This window comes from Bolinopsis microptera, chromosome 3 (assembly GCF_026151205.1).
Source record: "Bolinopsis microptera isolate Bmic1 chromosome 3, MBARI_Bmic_1.0, whole genome shotgun sequence".
NCBI classification, from domain to species: Eukaryota; Metazoa; Ctenophora; class Tentaculata; order Lobata; family Bolinopsidae; genus Bolinopsis; species Bolinopsis microptera.
In genome coordinates this window covers 7,773,297-7,793,905 of record NC_087074.1, presented here as the reverse complement: position 1 = coordinate 7,793,905, position 20,609 = coordinate 7,773,297, and the positions used below count along the sequence as shown (strand labels likewise).

General features: G+C 37.3%; 2 protein-coding genes across 12 annotated transcripts in view; one reads left to right on the top strand and one right to left on the bottom strand.

The window, feature by feature from the left end:
• Nucleotides 1-20,609, top strand: part of LOC134812251 (2-oxoisovalerate dehydrogenase subunit beta, mitochondrial-like) — a 704,467-nt gene that overhangs the window by 507,647 nt on the left and 176,211 nt on the right. The window lies entirely within an intron of this gene.
• On the bottom strand, nt 998-20,428 carry LOC134812202 (sperm-associated antigen 17-like). Of its 11 annotated transcripts, XM_063819450.1 has the most exons (41): nt 20,295-20,428; nt 19,873-20,013; nt 19,593-19,769; nt 19,446-19,496; nt 17,456-17,657; nt 17,114-17,298; nt 16,690-16,896; nt 16,151-16,241; nt 15,823-15,977; nt 15,562-15,678; nt 15,313-15,446; nt 14,807-15,176; nt 14,491-14,638; nt 14,175-14,332; nt 12,090-12,429; nt 11,710-11,909; nt 11,427-11,580; nt 11,121-11,282; nt 10,792-10,932; nt 10,520-10,645; nt 9,870-10,027; nt 9,556-9,664; nt 8,976-9,400; nt 8,649-8,836; nt 8,019-8,220; nt 7,727-7,851; nt 7,464-7,545; nt 7,168-7,200; nt 6,714-6,740; nt 5,849-6,011; nt 5,471-5,614; nt 5,242-5,319; nt 4,931-5,041; nt 4,620-4,729; nt 4,394-4,472; nt 3,925-4,133; nt 3,555-3,716; nt 3,127-3,273; nt 2,891-2,987; nt 2,148-2,199; nt 998-1,514 (listed from the first exon to the last, which is right to left on the bottom strand). In XM_063819450.1, the coding sequence occupies exons 1-40, from the start codon at nt 20,385-20,387 to the stop codon at nt 2,162-2,164; spliced, it is 6,039 nt and encodes a 2,012-aa protein (XP_063675520.1). In that variant the 5' UTR covers nt 20,388-20,428; the 3' UTR covers nt 998-1,514; nt 2,148-2,161. The 11 variants fall into 11 exon arrangements, with proteins under 11 accessions (XP_063675520.1, XP_063675519.1, XP_063675522.1 ...); XM_063819449.1 differs by lacking the exon at nt 2,148-2,199; XM_063819452.1 differs by lacking the exon at nt 6,714-6,740.

The following is a 20,609-nucleotide window of genomic DNA, read 5'->3' as shown; positions in this document are numbered from 1 at the left end:
ACAGGGAAACAGATTCCCAATTTTGGGGCCCGGTCAAAGCATATTATTTCGCGACAGCTTATGAGTAGTATTTATTACAGCTGGTCTGGTCTACATCACATATCGGTGTTGCACTTGCAGGAACAATTGGTGGCACTCTCATGTGGTGGGGAGGGGAGAGAGGGGGGGAGGGGAGAGAGGGGGGGAGGTGGGGAGGAGGTAGGGAGGTGGGGAGGGGAGGAGGTGGGGAGGGGGGAGGTGGGGAGGGGGGTGAACCATATAATATGTGACACGTGACAGCGATAAACCAATCCCAGCATTGACAGATATAATCAAAACCCAGAATCACTGTCATGTGTAAAAAACATGGCTCAACTCTCCACCGGTATCCAGATATATTAATTCTACAAAAAAGCGATGGTTAGTACACATGAAAGTGGGTAAATTATTTGTTATAATAAACTCAAGCCACCTCAGGTAGTTTATTTGCCAGCTCGCAGCAGGTCAACGAAGCAGCCAGCAACAATGTAATATTATATATATATATATATAATATATATGTGTACAACTTTGTATCTATAGAACACTACGATATCTGTGCAACCTTTGAAAAGATAACCACAAGATATATGATAAGATTGGTAGACCGATCTGATAAGATGAGGCCTATATAGTATATAAGCCTCGTAGTATGTGTAGTTAAGTTATTGAAACTCTCTTTTTATAACTAATAAATAAATGAGTAAAACAATCTCAGGGGTTGGTAAGCACGAGGTCTGATCGACACTGTGCAGATTGTAGGCTTTTATTAGAGCATTAGCATCGACGCAATGATGCCGCTTTAAATGTCAAGATCAAGCAAGTTAAGTGATTAATGGAGGAGTGATCTGATCAAATTAACTGTTGGGTGGTTGGTGTAAAAGATAGTCTGTATCGTGAATATAGACACTGGGGAGATCAAATTAAAATGCTCAACTTAGTTTATAAAGTCTGCTTTAAGAGTAAATAAAACGAAACATTTATACAACAAAATCTTTCTTGGTAGGAAAACATATTTACAGTTTTATACAACTATTAGTACAACAAAGTGGACAAAACGATAATCAATAATGTTACAAGGCACGTGCGTTACCACAGTGCCGGGAGACAAGGTACGCACGGGCCACGGGGGCACGGTTACTACTATCACAGTTTGTGTGCTCTCCATCTCAGTCGTTTAATAATATATAAATTAATGGCTCTAAAAGTTTTAACGGGAAATAGCTCTAAAAAGGTCTCTCTTTGTCGAGGTAAATTGTTTACAGTCACCACTGATTTTAATTATTCCAATTCCGGAGAACTGGAAATTAAGGTAAACGTGGTATAACATTTACATGGCACAGTGTGACGTCACGTAACATTGAGTGATGTCACGTTGCAAAGTGTGACGTTACGTGACAGCATACCACGTGAATAACTCCTACATAAGGAAATATCTCAGAAGAAGGTAGGAGTAGATCGCCAATCGGAGGACAGTAGCGGTGTGTTACGAGCTCCTGAAAATCACAGAATTGTCATTTTAAATATCGGTAATTTTACTGCTTTACAGCTGCACGTCAATTAGATTTGGCAGATTTTATTGGCACATTCTGAGTGGACTCCCACCAGGTTTCTCATTGAGGACAGTTCAAGTCAAATAACTTTTTATTTTTACCACCCGCTATCATGAAGTCCCTTCTTAGTAACCGCATGTCTGGTGTCACCAGCTGTCATTCGCCATAATTACTTCTAAAGAAATGCAGTTCCCACAAGCAAGATCACTCACAGAGTATTTAGCTGCTGTCGAAGGCTGTCAAATTGTAAATAGGAGCTTACCTTCGTCAAACTATTAATATCAAACAGAAGATTAAAGTAGCATGATCTGCCCTCACAATTTTGTTAAGATAAGGATATGAGTTAAGATGCTTCACTTTACAAAACGAAGGTTTAGAAAGAATCGCTGAACTCTAACGGAAATCCCACCCTCCGACACCCGTCTCAATTATAATAGTTTGAGAATTTACTAATTAAATAGCATGCACCTCTTACGTCTAGCCAAATGAGAACTAAAGAGTTTAGTAACGCTCAACTTCACAGTTCACAGACACCACATTTCTGCTATTTACCATGGTTACCATGGTTAAACTCACGCGAATTTTAGGATTTAAGAAATTACTTTGAAGGCACTCCGAGGTATGTTCACTGCAAAAGTGGATGAAATTAAATCGCAGTGGCTATGGAAATGAGTGAGTACAATTTGCATCATATCAGGCGTCAAAATTTAAATGGTACAGGGATCCTAAACGAAACGATTTGTGGATGCGATTAAATAGCCTCCCTTTTAGTATTGTCGCAAAAATTACATTTGAGCACATTTGACCTTATCACGGTTGAACGCTGCTGAAAATCGCCTTGTGTTAAAACATTAAGTTAAAAAACTGCCCAAACAACCGTTTAAACAACGGTTTAAGTTATGAATAGTTTCACAGTGCCATAGCCAGACAACCTCCAACTCCATTCACTACAAGCGCTTTAAATATGGTATTATTGCGACCATTTCACCAAAATAAAAGTTCATCCTCTGATTGCAGGTGCAGTGAGACGCAGTGAGAGCGGGGTCGACTAATCAAGCTCATTCTAAACGTGAGCAACCGAGAGCAAATATTAGACCTGTTTAGGCTGGAAGATAGGTGCGGTTAGCGCTAACCTCCCTCCCTCGTCCCGGTATTTCAACTGTCAAGGTGAGTGCTACTAAAAAAAACTGATTCGGCAAAAAGATTTCCGGGGAGCCTTTTCTGTAGCTCACACAGCTGAGATTCACGTTGAAGAGTAAAACATCAGCATGATAAGCAACATGATAAGGGTTATAAGAGAATGATTGAGTGATATTTACCTGAACTTGTGCTGTTCACAAAACTGCTGATATCGATTATCTTTATGTGCTGAGGGAGTCGAGTGAGCCGACCACTCTTGGAGCGTTCGTCGTATTCCTGAGAGTTAAATGTTGCAATTGAATCTATTGAAGACAGTTAGAGGGAAGAAAGTAAGAATTGCAGGAGGAGGTTGTGAAATATCAAATTGATAAAAATTAAAAAAGGATGGATAGAGAATTATTATCATGATACGAACCTGCATCGGAAGGACAGTAGCAAGCACTGGTAGTCTGAACACCTCAGTTTCCATGGTGATGATAATATCCAATGCGACGTGACCAATCTCAGTTACCTCAGGAGCTTGGATACAAACATCGAACTTTACAGATATTCCTGCCGCCACCTACGGGAGTAACGCATGTTATAGCTTTATAATTATATCAGTTTCCTCGCAAATTTCTTTTAGCTGTTTGGACAAAAGACGCTTGAGAATAGATTGAGAGAAAAATAAAGATTTTTGTCACAATTATCAAATAATCGATTAGACCATAAATCGTCGCCAAAATATCAAACCAGACCTATATCGTATTAAGTAGTTAAGACAGAACTGCCCGTCAGAACATTCTTTAACAAACGATAAAAATTTACTAGATACCGCAAATTCTTCTTGGACGATAAACTCACAAAATTGGTTTCAGAATGAAGGCAGACTGAGACACCCTCAATATTCTTAGGACACTTTATCTGGAACCGGCAACTATCGATACCAATATTCTTGAGAGTCACGGTGGTAGCGTACATTCCTCCGGGACAGAGTACTCCGAAAGAGACTTCGGGTGGGTAAACCTGGATCAGACCATCTTAATTCCTTATTCTTTGAACCAAAAACGAACTTTTGTTGATTAATTCATGGACAAAAATAGTTGATGGTTTTATAAAAAGTTGAATAAGTTCTTTGTGACTTGGAAAAAAATATATGTATATTTATATTTACTTTACTGGTTAAGTAATTTTTTGCTGGGAGTTGCTACAAGTGATTTTAAAAGCTATTAACCTGGAACCCTCTCATGTCGCTGATATGTTTCCTCCTCCCGGCAGCTAGAACACTGGACGTCTTTACTCCTCGTCTTACTGGTTCTTCCTGCTGTAGAAACCGTTCGTTTGGCTCAACTCCAGGTTTGTAACCTTTTATTGATCGTGGAATTACGACTTTACCCTTCCGCGCGTCTCCCTTCACATCCACGTGCAAACTCTTCACTGTTCCTAAGGATCAGTGCTATTTTGTTAAAACGCATCAACCCATGGTAATAACATTGAAAACAGGATATCGGATCAACATTCAGCAGTACTAACAGTTAGAGGGTCTGTACGATTTACTATGGTGCTTTTATTTATTTGAGCCAGTCAAATACTCAGTTTATTGTAGCTTTCTTGTTAGAATGTGGCCTACAATAATTGTAGGCCACATTCTAACAAATAGGATGACAGCAACACAATTGAAGTAATTGAAGGCATGCATTTACCAGATGTAGGTTGGGAAGTTTGTCGGGAGGAAAGTAGATCATGTACTGGTGTTTCTATCTCGTCGTGTACCGGTGATAGCTGAATTGTGATTAAATAGTCATTTCTAGAGAGACATTGCTCAATAGTAGTTATCTGGTAATTTATATTTGAGAATGTAATCGTTAAATACTGTTATGAGACACACTATTAAGTTTAATATAGTAGGTTTATTATAATATAACCAACGTTGCGGTTAGCTTTTGGAGAAGGTCCGTCACTGCAAGGAGACGATTGTTTGGGGGAACACTTTGGAATATCCCCTTCCACCCCCGTGGCTACGTTTGGCGTTGGATTTCCTGAAATCTCAGACATTACATAAGTTATTGTGACATACCATGACTGTCATAATGTTGAACTGTTGCGAAGGTGACAGGAATATTTCGAGACTGGTAGGTGGTTAACTAGTTTTAATTTCAGGTCCAAATCATAAAGTAGGGGTATTTGACTTAAACAGAATCCTGCTGCACGATTATCATGGTTACCTGCCGCACGGTTACCTGGTCTAGGTGTGGGAATTGCTCCGGCTTGAGTAAGACTGATAGCTGATCCAGCGTTCTCTTCACCGTCTATCAGGATCATGGACGTGGACAAACTCTCTCCTTTACCTCCTGAGATTAGTTACAAGATTTGAGGAAGGAGGCAGATATATATAATACATATATTAATATATAATATGTGTCTATGTATTTATAATATATATTCGTAGTTCCAAAGAAGGCTGGCCCTTTTATCAGCGAAGAAAGGACGGACATTTTTAATTTCATACATTTATTCGGAGAGACAAGTTCAAGAGATATTTATTGCAAACCATTTTCAAGGGATTTGTCAGAGGGAGTTCCCTGTACTGGTGACGGTACATTCTCCGACAGACCCTTCATATCAGGACCTAGTGGGAAATCAGAAGATTACGTCAGGTCGGACTAGTGGACATTGGAATGGTAATTGTTCCATTTCGGAAAAAATCCAAGGAAATATAAAAATCAATTAAACATTTCGAAACATCCACCGAAACCGAGTTTTGTCTGTTTTTAATTTACCTTCTCTCAGGCTGCTGAGGAAACTTTGGCCAAATTTGCTATCAAAATAAGGCGGCACCCTAAAGTTTCTAATATCACTCTTCAGAATGTTGACCTCCATTTTCTCCACCATTATCTGGTCCCACTTTGCTTGAGGAATGATGCCTATGGGAACTAAGTGTTTCAGTGCTTATCACCGTTAGATAGAGAGTTGTTCCATGAGAAAGATCATCATATTTTTATGACAGGAAAAAAAGGTTATATGAGATATAAAAAGGTTATATGAGAGTAGGTAAAATATATCGCTCTAAAACCATTACTATCATTCATATAGTAATTGATAACGTTATCTGAGTTAACTTATCTAAGTTACAATCTTATCTGAATTATCCAACAAACCTTTCTTCAACTTCATCTTCATCTTGAAAGGATTATTGGAAACAGCGGTACTGTATTTTCTGGTTACAACTTCCACAGTGTTCCGTTTTTTTTCCAACCGGTCCATAGCACTTGGAAGATGCTCATCTTCCGTTTCCGAACTGTCATCTTCCTCCAAGAGATCCTGGTTAAGGGGTTCTGTCACGTGGCTTAAACTTACTTGATAATAATGAATTTCAGTCAAAATTCAGCCCTATTCTCCGAGTCTACACCAGCACGCTGTTAGATTAAATCAGTTATAATACCAGATTGATGAATTTTCACTCCGTCCTTTTTAGTCAGTCAAACTGATTATCTTACGGCAAAATTTACGTGCATTCACATATAAGTACACACGTCGAGTTTTTACCGTGAGTCTGTCGAAAAATTACATGCGTTAAATTATTTAAAAGGATAGAACATCATTTAGTGTACAAGGCAGAGAAAGAAAATAAAAGGCGTTGTTTAACTTTTTTACGGTAAAAAACTTCGGTGTTAAAACCTGTATCGAGCTGTGAGTTTCTCCCATACTTTACCTTTCAATGCAATATTAATCTATTTTGCTCAAAAAATGCTACAAGCTAAAACTACACTGAATAAACGAATACAATGTAAGGCTTAATCTGCTTCCGGTACTGCATGCAGGTAAACTGAACATGCGTGTTGAAAGATCTTTGGTGATGATACACACATTGTTCATGAAAGTTCAGATAAACCAATCAGCTGCCAGCAATGTGGTCTACTATAAGTGAAGCTGATGATCTACCCTTGCTTGTCCAAGCATGCATGTATCGTCGCCTCAAATGATTATTGCATCTAAAGGATATAGTCAGTCTGCTTGATTTACCTCATCAAAACTGTCATAACTTGCGTACTGATAAGAGAGGGAAGATAAGAAATATATGAACTGTTGATGGAAATCAGGCGAAAGAAAATTAGGCGGGAAAAATGTTGTGGCTAAAGGATTTTACTAAGCGCGAGTTGAATAAAATTCAATAAAGCAATATTAAGTTCTAAATGAAGACTCTAGTAAATACTAACTATAGAGTATAAGTGTGTAATTTAATGGCTATAATTGGCTATTTTAATAGACTAAGCTACACTGTCTCGGCAAAATTTTCAGACTTCCGACTATATTGATATAATATGTTGAAGTTAAAGATTGTAGTACAGCCACGAAAAGCTAGTCGTTAAAAGCTCGAAATTGCAATATAGAATTACGTTAAAAGCTCTGAACATAGAGGCCAGCTTTTCGCGGCCGCAGTATAAAAGAATACGTTCACTGCACGGAGGCTATATACCTGCTTGCTTTCACTGCGCCACAAACGGTGTACCTATGGTTTGTTGTTTGTATGCTTTGTGTATTATTTGTATGGATATTTGATCAGTTCACTGGTCATTTATTTATAGCTGATAGAGTTATTGAATTGATGATTAGATTAATTTTAGAGATTAATTGGAGATAAAAATGTACCCAAGATTTATCCAAGAACTCCTCAATTTGAAATACAGAAGTAGGAATACTTGTTGGATAGTGAATTGATACAGAAAATAATCTAAGTTGAATCGATATTTATATCTAGAAATGTTCTCTTACATTCTGTGGTGTCCGAGGCTTGGAAGCAGATCTGCCGACTCTGATTGCCATCTTCTCTGCATTGTCTTTCTCCAGCTCCGTTCTGCATTATAAACTTGTCTAAGATATCGAAACCAGTAATTTGATTATTATAAAATAATGAAACGTACAATTGAATCCAACGATATTAAACGCGACGAAAAGTTCCAATGCTCAATCTGGTCAAACTCAATGTCTACTATCAGACATCAGTAGGAGAAGCGAGGTAATTTGTGAGAACTTACCTTTCGTCCGGTACAGAAGCTTTACTAGAGTTTAGCTCCCGCTCGATAAGCCACTGCGTGTGAGCTTTTATGCCATTTAACACCAACTCTCGGTGGTAATCATTGAGTGGGGTTTCCTCGATCACCTGATACATTGTTACTTTAACTGATACAAATTCTGGAAACGTTATTCACAGATTTGTTTCCAGGAACATATCACAGATCAAGTTGCACACAAATTCAATAAATACCTTAAAATTGGTTGAAGTGACGTAAGCGTAGTGCTTACACTCCCCACTCTTCTAATATATACCTGGTTATAATGAATAGCTGGAGGTAGTTCAGGTTCGGTCGTGACCGGTGATGAAACCCTCTTTTCCCATCCTCCGATTATTTGTTCAGCAGGTTTGACAGTTCCAGCATAAACCAGACCACCAGGCACTATGTCTCCCTCATCAAACTCTTTGACCCACTTAGAGCCCGGACTTGAGTAATAGGGCGTTAGGAATGTGTACCTGAAAAACAAAATTTAGTTATAATGCATCCGAAGTCCGAACACCAGTCCAGGCGTCCGGCGGGCATTCTTAATGCCAAGATTTTCATTTTCAACTTATGCCTAATCAGTAATCATTCACATTATAATTGATCGCAAAGTCGTATCAATTAAAATGTGAATGGAAGACTTGAAGACTCCCGGCCGAAGGTTTTGAAATATTGCAGGGCAGTTAAAATTTCCCAGCGCGGCGCGTGATTAATATTGTAACCATGGAAATAGGGTACTTAAACGACTCACAATAGCAATTTAACAACCAAAATACAAAACGGCGTTCGCGCGTTACGCAAAGTTCCTGTTGCAGAACCCGGTAAAAAAAGTTATCGTGCTGCACTGGAATTATTCCAGTGGAATCGTCTTAAATTATTACTTGTAAAATAATCTATTTACCCTTTCGCGAGATCGTCAGACTCCACATCTTCAATGACTTGTACAATATCGGCATTTTTGTCAGGCGACTCGAATAGAGTTCGAATTTTCTCTTTATCCATTAATTCTGATCCGGTGTGGTCGGAGTGGATTACAAATAGTCTCATAGGCGGTCTGTATTTCTCCTCAATCTCATGATATGCTCCCACCTATCATAGTACAGTAAGTTTCAAAAGTATTGAAAATAAGGTTCATTTGGGAGATACTTTACACAAACACGCTATTTGCTTGTAATTGTAGGCTTCGTCATAAGATTAAAAACCTTAAAATTGAAATCGTGGCACTTACTGCGTTCTGTTTGTAGAAATGATCCAAATGTTGTACGATGTGCGTATCAGGTCGCTCTGTCAGTATCCTTCCTTCGTAACTTACATTGAAAATATTCCCTGCTACGTCAGTATGATCGAAACAAATCTCATTATCCAGATCAAATTGGTGTTTTCCCAGTTCAGAGTACACTAATTCCCCTCTTTCTCTTATCGTATTCAGAGACTGAGGGTCCATCTTCTTGGCGATGTCTTCTGTTCCAATCAATTCTACCTTGTTTTCATAAGGCGAGATGTGTAGGTCCATCCCTCCTTCTTCCTCGATTACGAATGTTTTGTTGCCATTGCTGATCACTCGAGTGGGAGTTCCAAATATGGTGCGTGATTCAGAGCCGGAGTATTGAACTGTAGCGTAGCCTACACATTCTATTTTGTAACCAACTTCTCCTGATTTGGGTTGATATGGTCAACATTCCTTGTTTTATTGCAAGGTGGAGGCTAAAATTGATTGAGTTATACGTTAAAAGCTGAAATGTTAATAAAATCAGCTATTTAAGACACAAGTAAGTATTTTAAGGATCGTTTGTGACCACCAAACCTACCACATGGATTTGTGACGGTTGTTATCCTGGTACCATCAATGTGATCGACAATCCTTGTTCCGTCTGGTCTGATCACCGACAGGATGCTATCCATACGAGTGAACATTACCTGGCGTAGTAAAATGCTTATCGTTCGGACTAGACAAGGACAGAGCGAAAACAAGATTTCAATACAGTGTTTTTACGGGATATTTATCAACAAAAGATATCGTAAAGTTGTAGGGAACAGTTTTACTGTAGTATAGGGAATAATCAGGTACTTAAAATTATAGGTCAACTGTTATTTTGCCGAATTTCTATCATAACAATGTTACCTCTTTAGACTCTGGGTCAGTGGCGGTGTAACATTGAAGAGGGGTATTCTCCTCAACCTCTCCGTTACTCATCACATGTTCTCTTCCTCCCTTCTCTTTTGTCACTTCCCACACTATGTAAGGTGGGGGTGGGGCTGGTGTGGCCACAGGAGTCGGTGCTGCAAGATATGTAAGATATGTAAGATATGTAAGATATGTAAGATATGTAAGATATGTAAGATATATAAGATATATAAGATTTGTAAGATATGTAAGATACGTAAGATATATAAGATTTGTAAGATATGTAAGATATGTAAGATACGTAAGATATGTAAGATATATAAGATATGTAAGATATGTAAGATATGTAAGATACGTAAGATATGTAAGATATATAAGATATATAAGATATGTAAGATATGTAAGATTTGTAAGATATCTAAGATACATAAGATATATAAGATTTGTAAGATATGTAAGATATGTAAGATATGTAAGATATGTAAGATATATAAGATTTGTAAGATATGTAAGATATGTAAGATACGTAAGATATGTAAGATATGTTATCATATTGAGGGGGACGAGGAAATGGGGGAGGTGAAGTTGCAGATGTTAGGATAAACCAGACAAAATAATAACCTAATTAGGAGCTGAAGTTAACTAACCAGCGCTACCAGTATCGAGGGGTGCAGGTGTACCAACAGGTTCCTCAGGAGGAGGAGTAGGAGGAGGCGGAGGAGGTACGTGTTTTAATGAGTACCCTCCGTCTGGATACAAAATCAACGTCTGACCTGTGGGAGTAATTATATCAATATAACCGTCTACCGTGTTACTGTTAAGAACATTTAATATGTTCATTCTAATATGTTTAATATATTCATTTTATAAGCTCATTCCAATATGATTCAAATTATTTAATTTCTTATGGAAGTCTCACCGTTCTTCATGTGTTTCACAACAGTTCCATTTGAAAGACACAGTCGAGAGGTTTCCTCGGCACAAGTTTTAGCTTGTACCTCTTCACAACGGTGTTTCAGTTCTGTCTTACTTTCATAAGTCTGTCTTATGGCGAAGTAATCTGCGATAAAAGCAAATCAGTCTTGTTATTTTAAAATCACTGTCGTAGAATTTAATTGTATATAAGTTAATTGCCCATCTGAATAAAAGTCGAAAAAACACAAAATTTAGACAACAAATAATACTCAACATTTAACCTACAATCACAACATTAAACCCACAATCACAACTTTTAACCCACAATCCTACCTGAATCCTCCTGCTGCTGACAATATTGTAAAACAAGACCGTTAGGTATAGACAGCACCATCACCGAGGGCAGAGGTTCTTCAAGCAGCACAGCGTCTTCTCCGTCTAGTTGTACTGATTTGGGAGGAGGTACCGGCTTCTTGAAACTCATACTCATACCACCTGAGATGAGGATGAATTAGGTGACAGGAAACCAAAACATTTTCTAACATGAAACAAAACTATTCTCATTACCAGAGCCTACTTGTCTTTAAAATAAGTATATTAAATTTGCTTTGTAAATAAAAGCCTATTTAACCAACTTACTTTTGAGCTGAGCATTGAATGAGACACTTCTCGCTAGAGGAATTTGAGAGTCAGCCACTGAGCTCAGAGCAGAAGTGGTGGTTATATCTTCGGTAGCGGGAATGTCAGCGGAGGAATCTACTCCAGTATCTGGTGTAGCTGCTGCTGCTGCCTCCTGGAATTATAGAATTTACCATCCAAACTGAAGATTAAAATTTTGCTTCCCCGTTTCAGAGTTATGATTCAAATGATATTGATAGTCGGGAGATGATAACCCAGTTTTTAATACTAATAACAATCTTACTGCTTCCTGCTTCAGTTGTTTTTCTTTAGCGGCTCTCTGTTCGTTTCTCAAGTCCATGTCAGATTTAAGAACATAGTTAAGAGACAACACGTGACCACCTTTCAAAAGGGACACACGAGTTTTTGGGCTCTTCCCCTCAAATCCCCACCTCTCAACTCGAACCAAACTACCATCAGCAGGGTGGCAGTGAGCCACGTTTCCTGATAAAAAGTTACATGAAAACTGAAATGTAGCAAGATTTTACATAATGGGGGGTTTATGGGGCGATGGCCAGTGTTTCAATTCTCATATACATCTACTGATATTTAATATTTATCCATCGCAACAAAGAATAATTGTAATGCTCAAAAAGAATTACTGTCGGACATTCAAGTATTTACCTGTCGCTTCAAATATTTGGTTGGGAAGTTTGAACCCAACAAACATATTCTTCGCTGCATCCTCCTTCATCACGATATCCATTTCCGGTTCTGGAACGAGAGGAACTTGTTCGAACTCTACTTTACTCTTGTCCTCTTTACTCTTAGCACTGCTTCCGCGAGACGCTCCTGCACTTCGTTTAGGGCTCTTAGAAGGAGATCCCTTTCTTTTGGGACTTGGGCTCCCCTTTCTACCTTTACCTGCTGACTTCTTTCCTTTCTTCCCTGAGGATGCTCTCTCCTTTTCTTCTTCTTTCATATCTGATCGCTTCTTAAATCCTTCAAGACGATTGTCTGGCATCTGTTGAATTAAAGAAGTTGTATATTGAATATTGATTAAAGAGATCATGAAGTGTAAATTTGCGAATTCTTCAAAAATACTCGAAACTTGGGTAGTGAGCTAGGCTTGGTAATTCTGCCACAATCCCAAAATAGCTCCGTCATAATTGCTTCACAAGCTGAGATAATATGGGGCATATCAATTACATTTTTCCAAGTTGAGGCTAGGTGACGGGATAGCATATACGACATGTGTAAAAACACCTGATTTTAATTGTCCATAACAAGTTTTCTGTTGGTTTTTTTGTTGAACCGACAAGATTACCATCAGGTATAAACCATTATATTCCACATATCTTCCTAAATTTGGTGTACAGCGATTAATCTAGTTCCTACAAGCAATTAAAGACAGCTCACTTCATGAAATTTGAATGTAGCACGATCAGTGTTCAATTTGTTTACTTTCGTTTTGTACGGTCTTTGTATTTTAAAGCTTGCGAATGTGTGCTTTCTTGAATAACGTGTAATGTGTAGACACGAACCTAACATATGTATCCGTAGTCTGTACCCCGTAGATAAAAGTCTTATCTTCCAATTAAAGAATTAATAACTAAGTCAGAGCTGTTACAAATTTTCGCGTTTGTCGACTGCGGCACGTGTTTTCAGAGTATAGTAGGTCAAGCTTTGCAATTATGACATTACTAAATATATTAGTTTAGCTTCATTCCATTATCACTGCAACAACTCTTTACTAGTTAAAATTTATCAAAAGACGGTTGATGGTAAGACATTGTGCAGTCGGAGGTTGTAACAACCGTGAGGGAAGAGACACCAGTAGTAGGAGAAGCTTTCTGGTTTTTCATTCCGTCCCAAGCGATGCAAAACGTCGAACAGCATGGGATAAAAGAGTGAACAGGGCCGACCATGAACAAGGCCTTAGATATTCAAGATACCTGTTTAGTTTCACCATCAATGATGCTGTAAAACGGGGAGACTATCTAAAAGCACATTTGACACAAAAAAAGTGGAGATATTTAGCCTACAAATCATTTGTGAATTTGATAAGCTCCCAAGATTTGGATAAAAAGGTTCGATACGTACTTCCATCATGTGTTGTGTCGGCGATCCGAGAAAAGTTTCCAAACACAGATGGATCAAGATATACGGGTTTTATCAGTATCGGAACTGATGATGGACATATTTTGCCATGAAGTTAACAAGTAAATGTTTGTATCCAGAAAAAACTATTTACAATTTAAGGTTAGTTTAAGTAATAGGTTCTTACAAACGTGTATTGTTATTTAGCGTTTGGTAATTGAATGTTTTTCTTCCTACAACATAACACAGCAGTACGTAAACTTATAAGACAATTATTTGATGCTTGTGTATATTATGCACATTATTCAACCACAATTTTCGAAAGATAAAAGTCAAATCTATCAAGTGTCGTTAATTTGAAGATTTTATCAATTAAATTGGCGCCACAGCACATGAATAAAAATGTGCGTTTTAACACTGTTTCTATTGCGGTGTCTGACAGTTAGCCACAATCCAACAAATTCGGGCGATCTTCCTGTATCGATTTCACGCGACATAATTAAGTTACGAATCTGGGAATTCCGAGCCCTATTGTTATATTAGTGTTTCTATGTGATAGTATATGTGAAATGTTTTGACGATTAAGTCGGGGACACTTCATGATCCCTTTAAGATATAAACAGACGGTTGAATTGTACACTAATGTAACTAAAGTATTATAGAACGCACCACGAACTCTGGCTCCTCGACAGCCTCCTCAGCAGCAGGAGTTACAGGTGTTGGAGGGGCAGTAGCTTCTGAGGGAGCTGGAGCTGGGGTTAGCGGCGGCAGCTTCTCTAAGAGTGTTGGGAATCTGTCCTTTGTTCTAGAGATGAAGTAGTGGAACCCTGCAAACGTAATGTATTGGTAACAGTTAAATCGTCAGACGTCATCACTAGCTACTTTCTTAACTAAACGGACCAAAAACTTCGGCTATTTACGAAAATGATTGCCATTAGGCAGTAAACTTGGTATTTTATCTAAATTAAATCTTATGAGCTCTGACCTATTTCAGTGTGAACACGCTCGTTCCAAAGGGAACTAGATTGTCGTTTGTCATTGTATCCAGCGTGGAAGAGCAGTAACATTGCATTTTCATGTCGGTGGTATATCCTCTCACAATATGGGAACTCGTAAAATGCATCACCCAATACCTGTCGTCAGATTCATGAATTCAGTTCAATTATTTAGTATTAATCATTTATAATTGACTCGAAATTTACTCCGTTAAAACTTAACAAGCGTCCATTCGGGAGATCTAGATAAAGTCTCATCAGTTAGATGTGAACAATCATATCATTCAGCGAATTTCGTAGAATTACTTGTAAAAGAGCATCTTTCTCATAACTCGTCCGATAGTTGAAGTGATCAAGTCTTTGCACAGGATTAGAAATCTCAGTATCTTTGAGTTTTTGTAGATTCTCTACTCCAACCTCAGCCGAACCTAACAACATCTCTATATCCCAGAAATATTCTGCCGGGGTCTTCAGCTTAGAAATACCTGGCTCTGTTTTAGTGTGGTCACAATTCTCAAAAGCAAACTGACGCAATGCCTTGTTTACTGTGCTCTGTCCGGTTTGTCCGCAGAAACTTTCCGTTTCGTAAGATAGGGACTGAATCTTTGTAAGTACTTCAGCGTTAGTTTCGGGGAGTTCTAGGAACGCACTACTGATGCTGTGTTGTAGCAATATTCTGAAATTAGGGCAAATTAAATGTCAACGACAGCTGGAATTATTTTGATTAAACTTAAATTCGGATAAATTCACGATCTAATCATTAATATAATCAATGTTAGTGAGAGATACAATTCTGCAGCCTCATCACTTACAAGTCGTTAAGAGGATAAACTTTTGGGTTAAGATGGAATGATTTCATTCTGATTTCATCAGCCTCTTTCAACACTATTGGCTGATCATCCTCCTCCACTTTTTCTTGTTTCAGAGATAAAAATCCTTCGAACTCCTGATGTTGTGATTAAATGAGTTACGATATTTAGTATTGGATAGTGCAGTTTCTCTCAGAAATTTATAGATTGTCAGGATACAGATGATACTTCTTTACAATTATTAAATCTTACAGATTGCTGCAGAAGGGTAAGAGGCAAGCCATGTATCATTTCTCCCAACTGTTTATTCACTGGATCCTCTCCAATTTCTTTCAGTTCTTCCTTTTTCGGCTGCTGATCTTCACATACCTTCAAAATTATGTATTAGGACGTTTCTGAAGATGGCTCACTTGATTCCAAGTTTTAAATACTTACGAAATGTTCCAAAATACGCGCATAATTATACAGCATACACTATACAGACTATAAAGCGAATCTTGCTCTAGTATTTACCTGCTCTAGCATACAATTAAGGACAGACACGTGAGAAACACTCTCGTAGGGAAGTAGAGATATTATCTTGTTGTAGTATCTCATATCTAGGGGGTGCAGTAGTTCACCATCCTCTGTTCGTTCAGTTAGGTCCGCTACCTCAACCATGTCCATACCTGGTTGAAAGTGAAACTGAATTTAATAACAAATTTAATTTACCATGCATTTCAGGATCTTTAAGTTTCCAAACTTGCCACCAGACATGTCATCTATTGTCATACATGGATTTAGAAACAGTACAGATGTATTTACAGGGTCACTCACAGCATTTAAAACGTAAAGAACAAACCTTTGTAGTACTGTTTAAATTGACATAGGGAGGATTGAATCGAATAGATCTTATTAGCAACTCGTTGATAAAGCGCCAGTAATAACTTCTCCTGAGATAAGCAATGTGTAAACCAGCAAATCAATAAATGAACCAACGTGGTTCTGGAAATTGATAATGAACATAAAAGGAAGATAGATAAGATAAGATAAGATAAGATAAGATAAGATAAGATAAGATAAGATAAGATAAGATAAGATAGGATAAGATAAGATAAGATAAGATAAGATAAGATAAGATAAGATAATATAAGATAAGATAAGATAAGATAAGATAAGATAAGATAAGATAAGATAAGATAAGATAAGATAAGATAAGATAAGATAAGTTAAGATAAGATAAGATAAGATAAGATAAGATAAGATAAGATAAGATAAGATAAGATAAGATAAGATAAGATAAGATAAGATAAGATAAGATAAGATAAGATAAGATAAGATAAGATAAGATAAGATAAGATAAGATAAGATAAGATAAGATAAGATAATCAGTAAATTCACCATTCTCTCGTTGTCTTTCTTAATTTCAGCATCCACTTCCAATTTAGGTAGGGACATCTTTTCGAACCCAACATCCACCAAATGAGCTGGCAGGGGGACCTCGGTAGCTTGTTCAGCAATGTCTTCCCAGAACTTATCAATCAGTTCCTGGTGAGCATCTACCCGCGCCTCAACTTCTGGACCTTCATTATCGTCTGGTAACACCACCTGGACACGACGAAACTATGGTATTAGCATGAGTCTCCCGGGTAAGTTAGTACAATCACGTTATTTATTGTTAAACACAATTTTCAACATGCTGAACTGATGCATTTATTGTATAACATACTATAGTTATAATCACTATTGATTATATAGATAAATTTAATCATGCGATTTTAGAAGTAAAATTCTGTTCATTTTATGGAGCATGCTTAAAGACTACCTTCGATCCCATATTAAAAGATGAGATGTGTTCCATCCAAGAGAAGTCAGACGAGTATGTCAGAGAAGATGATTTGAGAAGGGAGGTGATTGGAAGGTTAGCTTTGTGGCACTCTGCCATGAAATCAGCTTGCTCAAACCCAACACAAAGTACAAAAAGGTCAGGACTAAATTCTGGATAATCGTCTGAGAGAGTAAAATAGTGAACTATCAGAAAACGTATAATTCGATGTATTTTTGTTTTTTAAAAAGCCAAAATCGAGACGAGCAATTGAGAAAATGTAGTTAGCATCACTCAAGGAGTGTAACATGAATCACCAAAAAATAAGCCGCTCAAACTCACTGATTTTGGCAGGTTCTTCTTTCTCCTCTCCCCTTTTTTTCAAAGGACACTTCCCTCTTGCGACTTCTGCCTCAGGATCGATGTTAGTTCCACCTTCTTTTTTGACAGGGGACTTTTTACCTCCTTTCTTTGCATCTTTCTTACCCCCTTTGTCGGGAGAGACAGACTTGGTTGGGGACCGACTTGCATTACCCGTTTTACCCTGAATGATAATAAGTAATTTAAAGTCGCTATGACAGCTTGTCTACATTTTGGAAATGTTACAATTTACATGGTTATGAAGCAACGTTTTTAGAACAGAACGACAACATACTACAGTGAGAAACTGTAATACCATTGTCTTAACTTGCCCTCATGCACATATAAAATACCTAAAATACTGCTAGGATTAACCCTAGATACCTTCTTATCGTTTTATTTTGTACACGTGATCAACTTTATTATCTTATATAATATCATGCAAGTTTAATGTCAGTGATGCAGTGGATATAGCTCAGCATAACAGCTTTATCAAGTGATATATTTGCAAATGAATTGGTTTTTAAATTTAATAAGCATGCAACAGTAGTAAAGAAACGAAAATAGAAAAATAGATATGCACTGCATTAACAAGCAGCATGAATTATGAACATTCTTTGTTGTAAAAGCAAAACGTCGCTGTAACCGCCAATAATCCTGAACTGATAAGTCCAACTTTGTCCACGGTATAAATGAGTTAAGGGGGCCGGGGGGGTCTTCATCAAAATTCTCTCGAAATTGACTTTATAGTTGTTTCTGGTAGAAGGGAGTGATATCTACCAGCTGCTTTTGGTCTCATGGAAAAATATTGTTCCTAGCCGAAATTATTGCCGGTCTAAGGTCAGCGCTTATGTGTATTTGTATTGCGCGAGCGATTTTCAATCACAAATTCTGAAAATCGAGTCTAAAAATCTATCTTCTCCTACATTTTTTGAGCAATCACCCTGAAACTTTCAGGATATGTTCTAAGGACCATTTAGAAGATTTGATCGAGCCAAAATTTTGAGATAGGCCTTTAAACATTTTTTATTCAATTTTGAAAATCTTGGACCTGAAAAAATCGTAAAAAAACGAGGTCCAAGATTTTCAAAATTGAATAAAAAATTTTTAAAGGCCTATCTCAAAATTTTGGCTCGATCAAATCTTCTAAATGGTCTCTAGAACATATCCTGAAAGTTTCAGGGTGATTGCTCAAAAAATGTAGGAGAAGATAGATTTTTAGACTCGATTTTCAGAATTTGCGATTGAAAATCGCTCGCGCAATACAATTACACATAAGCGCTGACCTTAGACCGGCGATAATTTCGGCTAGGAACAATATTTTTCCATGGGACCAAAAGCAGCTGGTAGATATCACTCCCCTCTACCAGAAACAACTATAAAGTCAATTCCGAGATAATTTTGATGAAGACCCCCCCGGCCCCCTTAAAACTTCATTCCATTGGAAATATTACAAATCAGCCAATTGTTATTGAGAATTTTTGGGTTGTGGCAATTATTCTTAAAAACCTAGAAATGCCTCCTAAGTTCACAGCTCATATTATTTGCCCATTTTTCTCCTTCTGCACTTGGGGCCCAATGTAATTGCTCGACTTTTCATCAGGTCTCTCGAGGCCTTTTGTTTGGTTATTTGGGTGTATTGGTGTCCCCTGATTGTTATCATCGCTGTACACTTGTCAAGGCATTTTTTGGTTTCTCTAGTCCATTTTTAGAAATTCTATACAACATTGATATTGTAATAAATTCTGATGATAATAATTGAAAGATTTCAATAAAAAAATTGATGCTAGGGTACATTTTGACACTAAGTAATGTGATAACAGCTCCTTAAGACGAATTATCCAATTAAATCAAATGTGTTGACTAATAAACACTTCTAACGATTCATTCCAGCACAAGTTTAACTGCAATAACCATATTGGAGTCGTTAAAAACTCTTCATTTAAGCCCATGCACATTGCATGATGAATACCTTGGCCTTCCCTTTAACCCCCTTAGCCTTTTTCGTTTTTTGAAGCTCTGCCTGGGAGTTAGTTGAGATAACTTGATGAGGAAATAAAGTCAACACATTATTTGCTTCAAAACACAGAAAGTAGGATGATTATAATATTCAGTGTACCTGCTGAAGTTCCTCTCTTCTGTTCAGTTCTTCGTCTCTGTACTCCAAAATTTTTACTTTAAGCAACTTTGCCAAGACTGCTGAAGGCAGGAGCTCATCTGCCGATTTAAGCATGGCAAATATTTCTGGGAAAGATGTTTTTGATCCACTATCTTTACCTTTGCCATGCTCTTTTCCCTGAAATATTTTCTAATCTTGCAAACATTTCTTATGCATTTAAAAAAACAAATTAAAAAAACATGGATTCTACAGTACAACAAAGGTATTCTAACATAAATACCTGCGCAACAAGACTGTCCTTCTCAATATACACAAATCTCTGTCGAACATTTGTCTCTACAGCTGATCCCAGGATTTGTAATTGTAGTTTGTCTTCAACCTTGTCAGGCGATATGAGATAAACACTCGTCTTAAGTTCGTCCTGAAAAATGTTATATAGTTACAATACTAAATTTAATATTTCTTTATACAATTCCAAGTTATAATAATACAACTGTAAGGGTGATAATGATCTATCACCTAATCTAGTCATTGAGTTAAAATTTCAATCTGTATGATGAAATTAAAATCAAATCAAATAATAATGACACAAACATCATCACACGTCATAATAAATATTGTTACAAAACTTGAAATAAAAATTAAATAAGATAGAATAGAAACATACACTATACTACTAAAATATAAACATCATCAACTCACATTGTTGATAAGAGTGGATGCTAGACTGGCTTCCCAAGCACCAGTATTACTTGGTGCTGGATTAGTGGGAGTCTTGGGCTTTCCTTTGGGCATTTTAGAGGAGCATGTAAATCCTTCAAAAAATTACATAGGCTTTAATTGTCCCACAATAGTTAGTCTAGTTTAAATGATATATTTCTAACTGTGGGTGCCTGGAATAATATGCTAGCAGCTAACAAGTGAAATGTAAATTCAAATCAAAACTTTTAGACATGAATGTGGATGTTCTTGGGGCAAATCATTCTAACTGAAGATTTTGCAAGTCTGATTTTTATA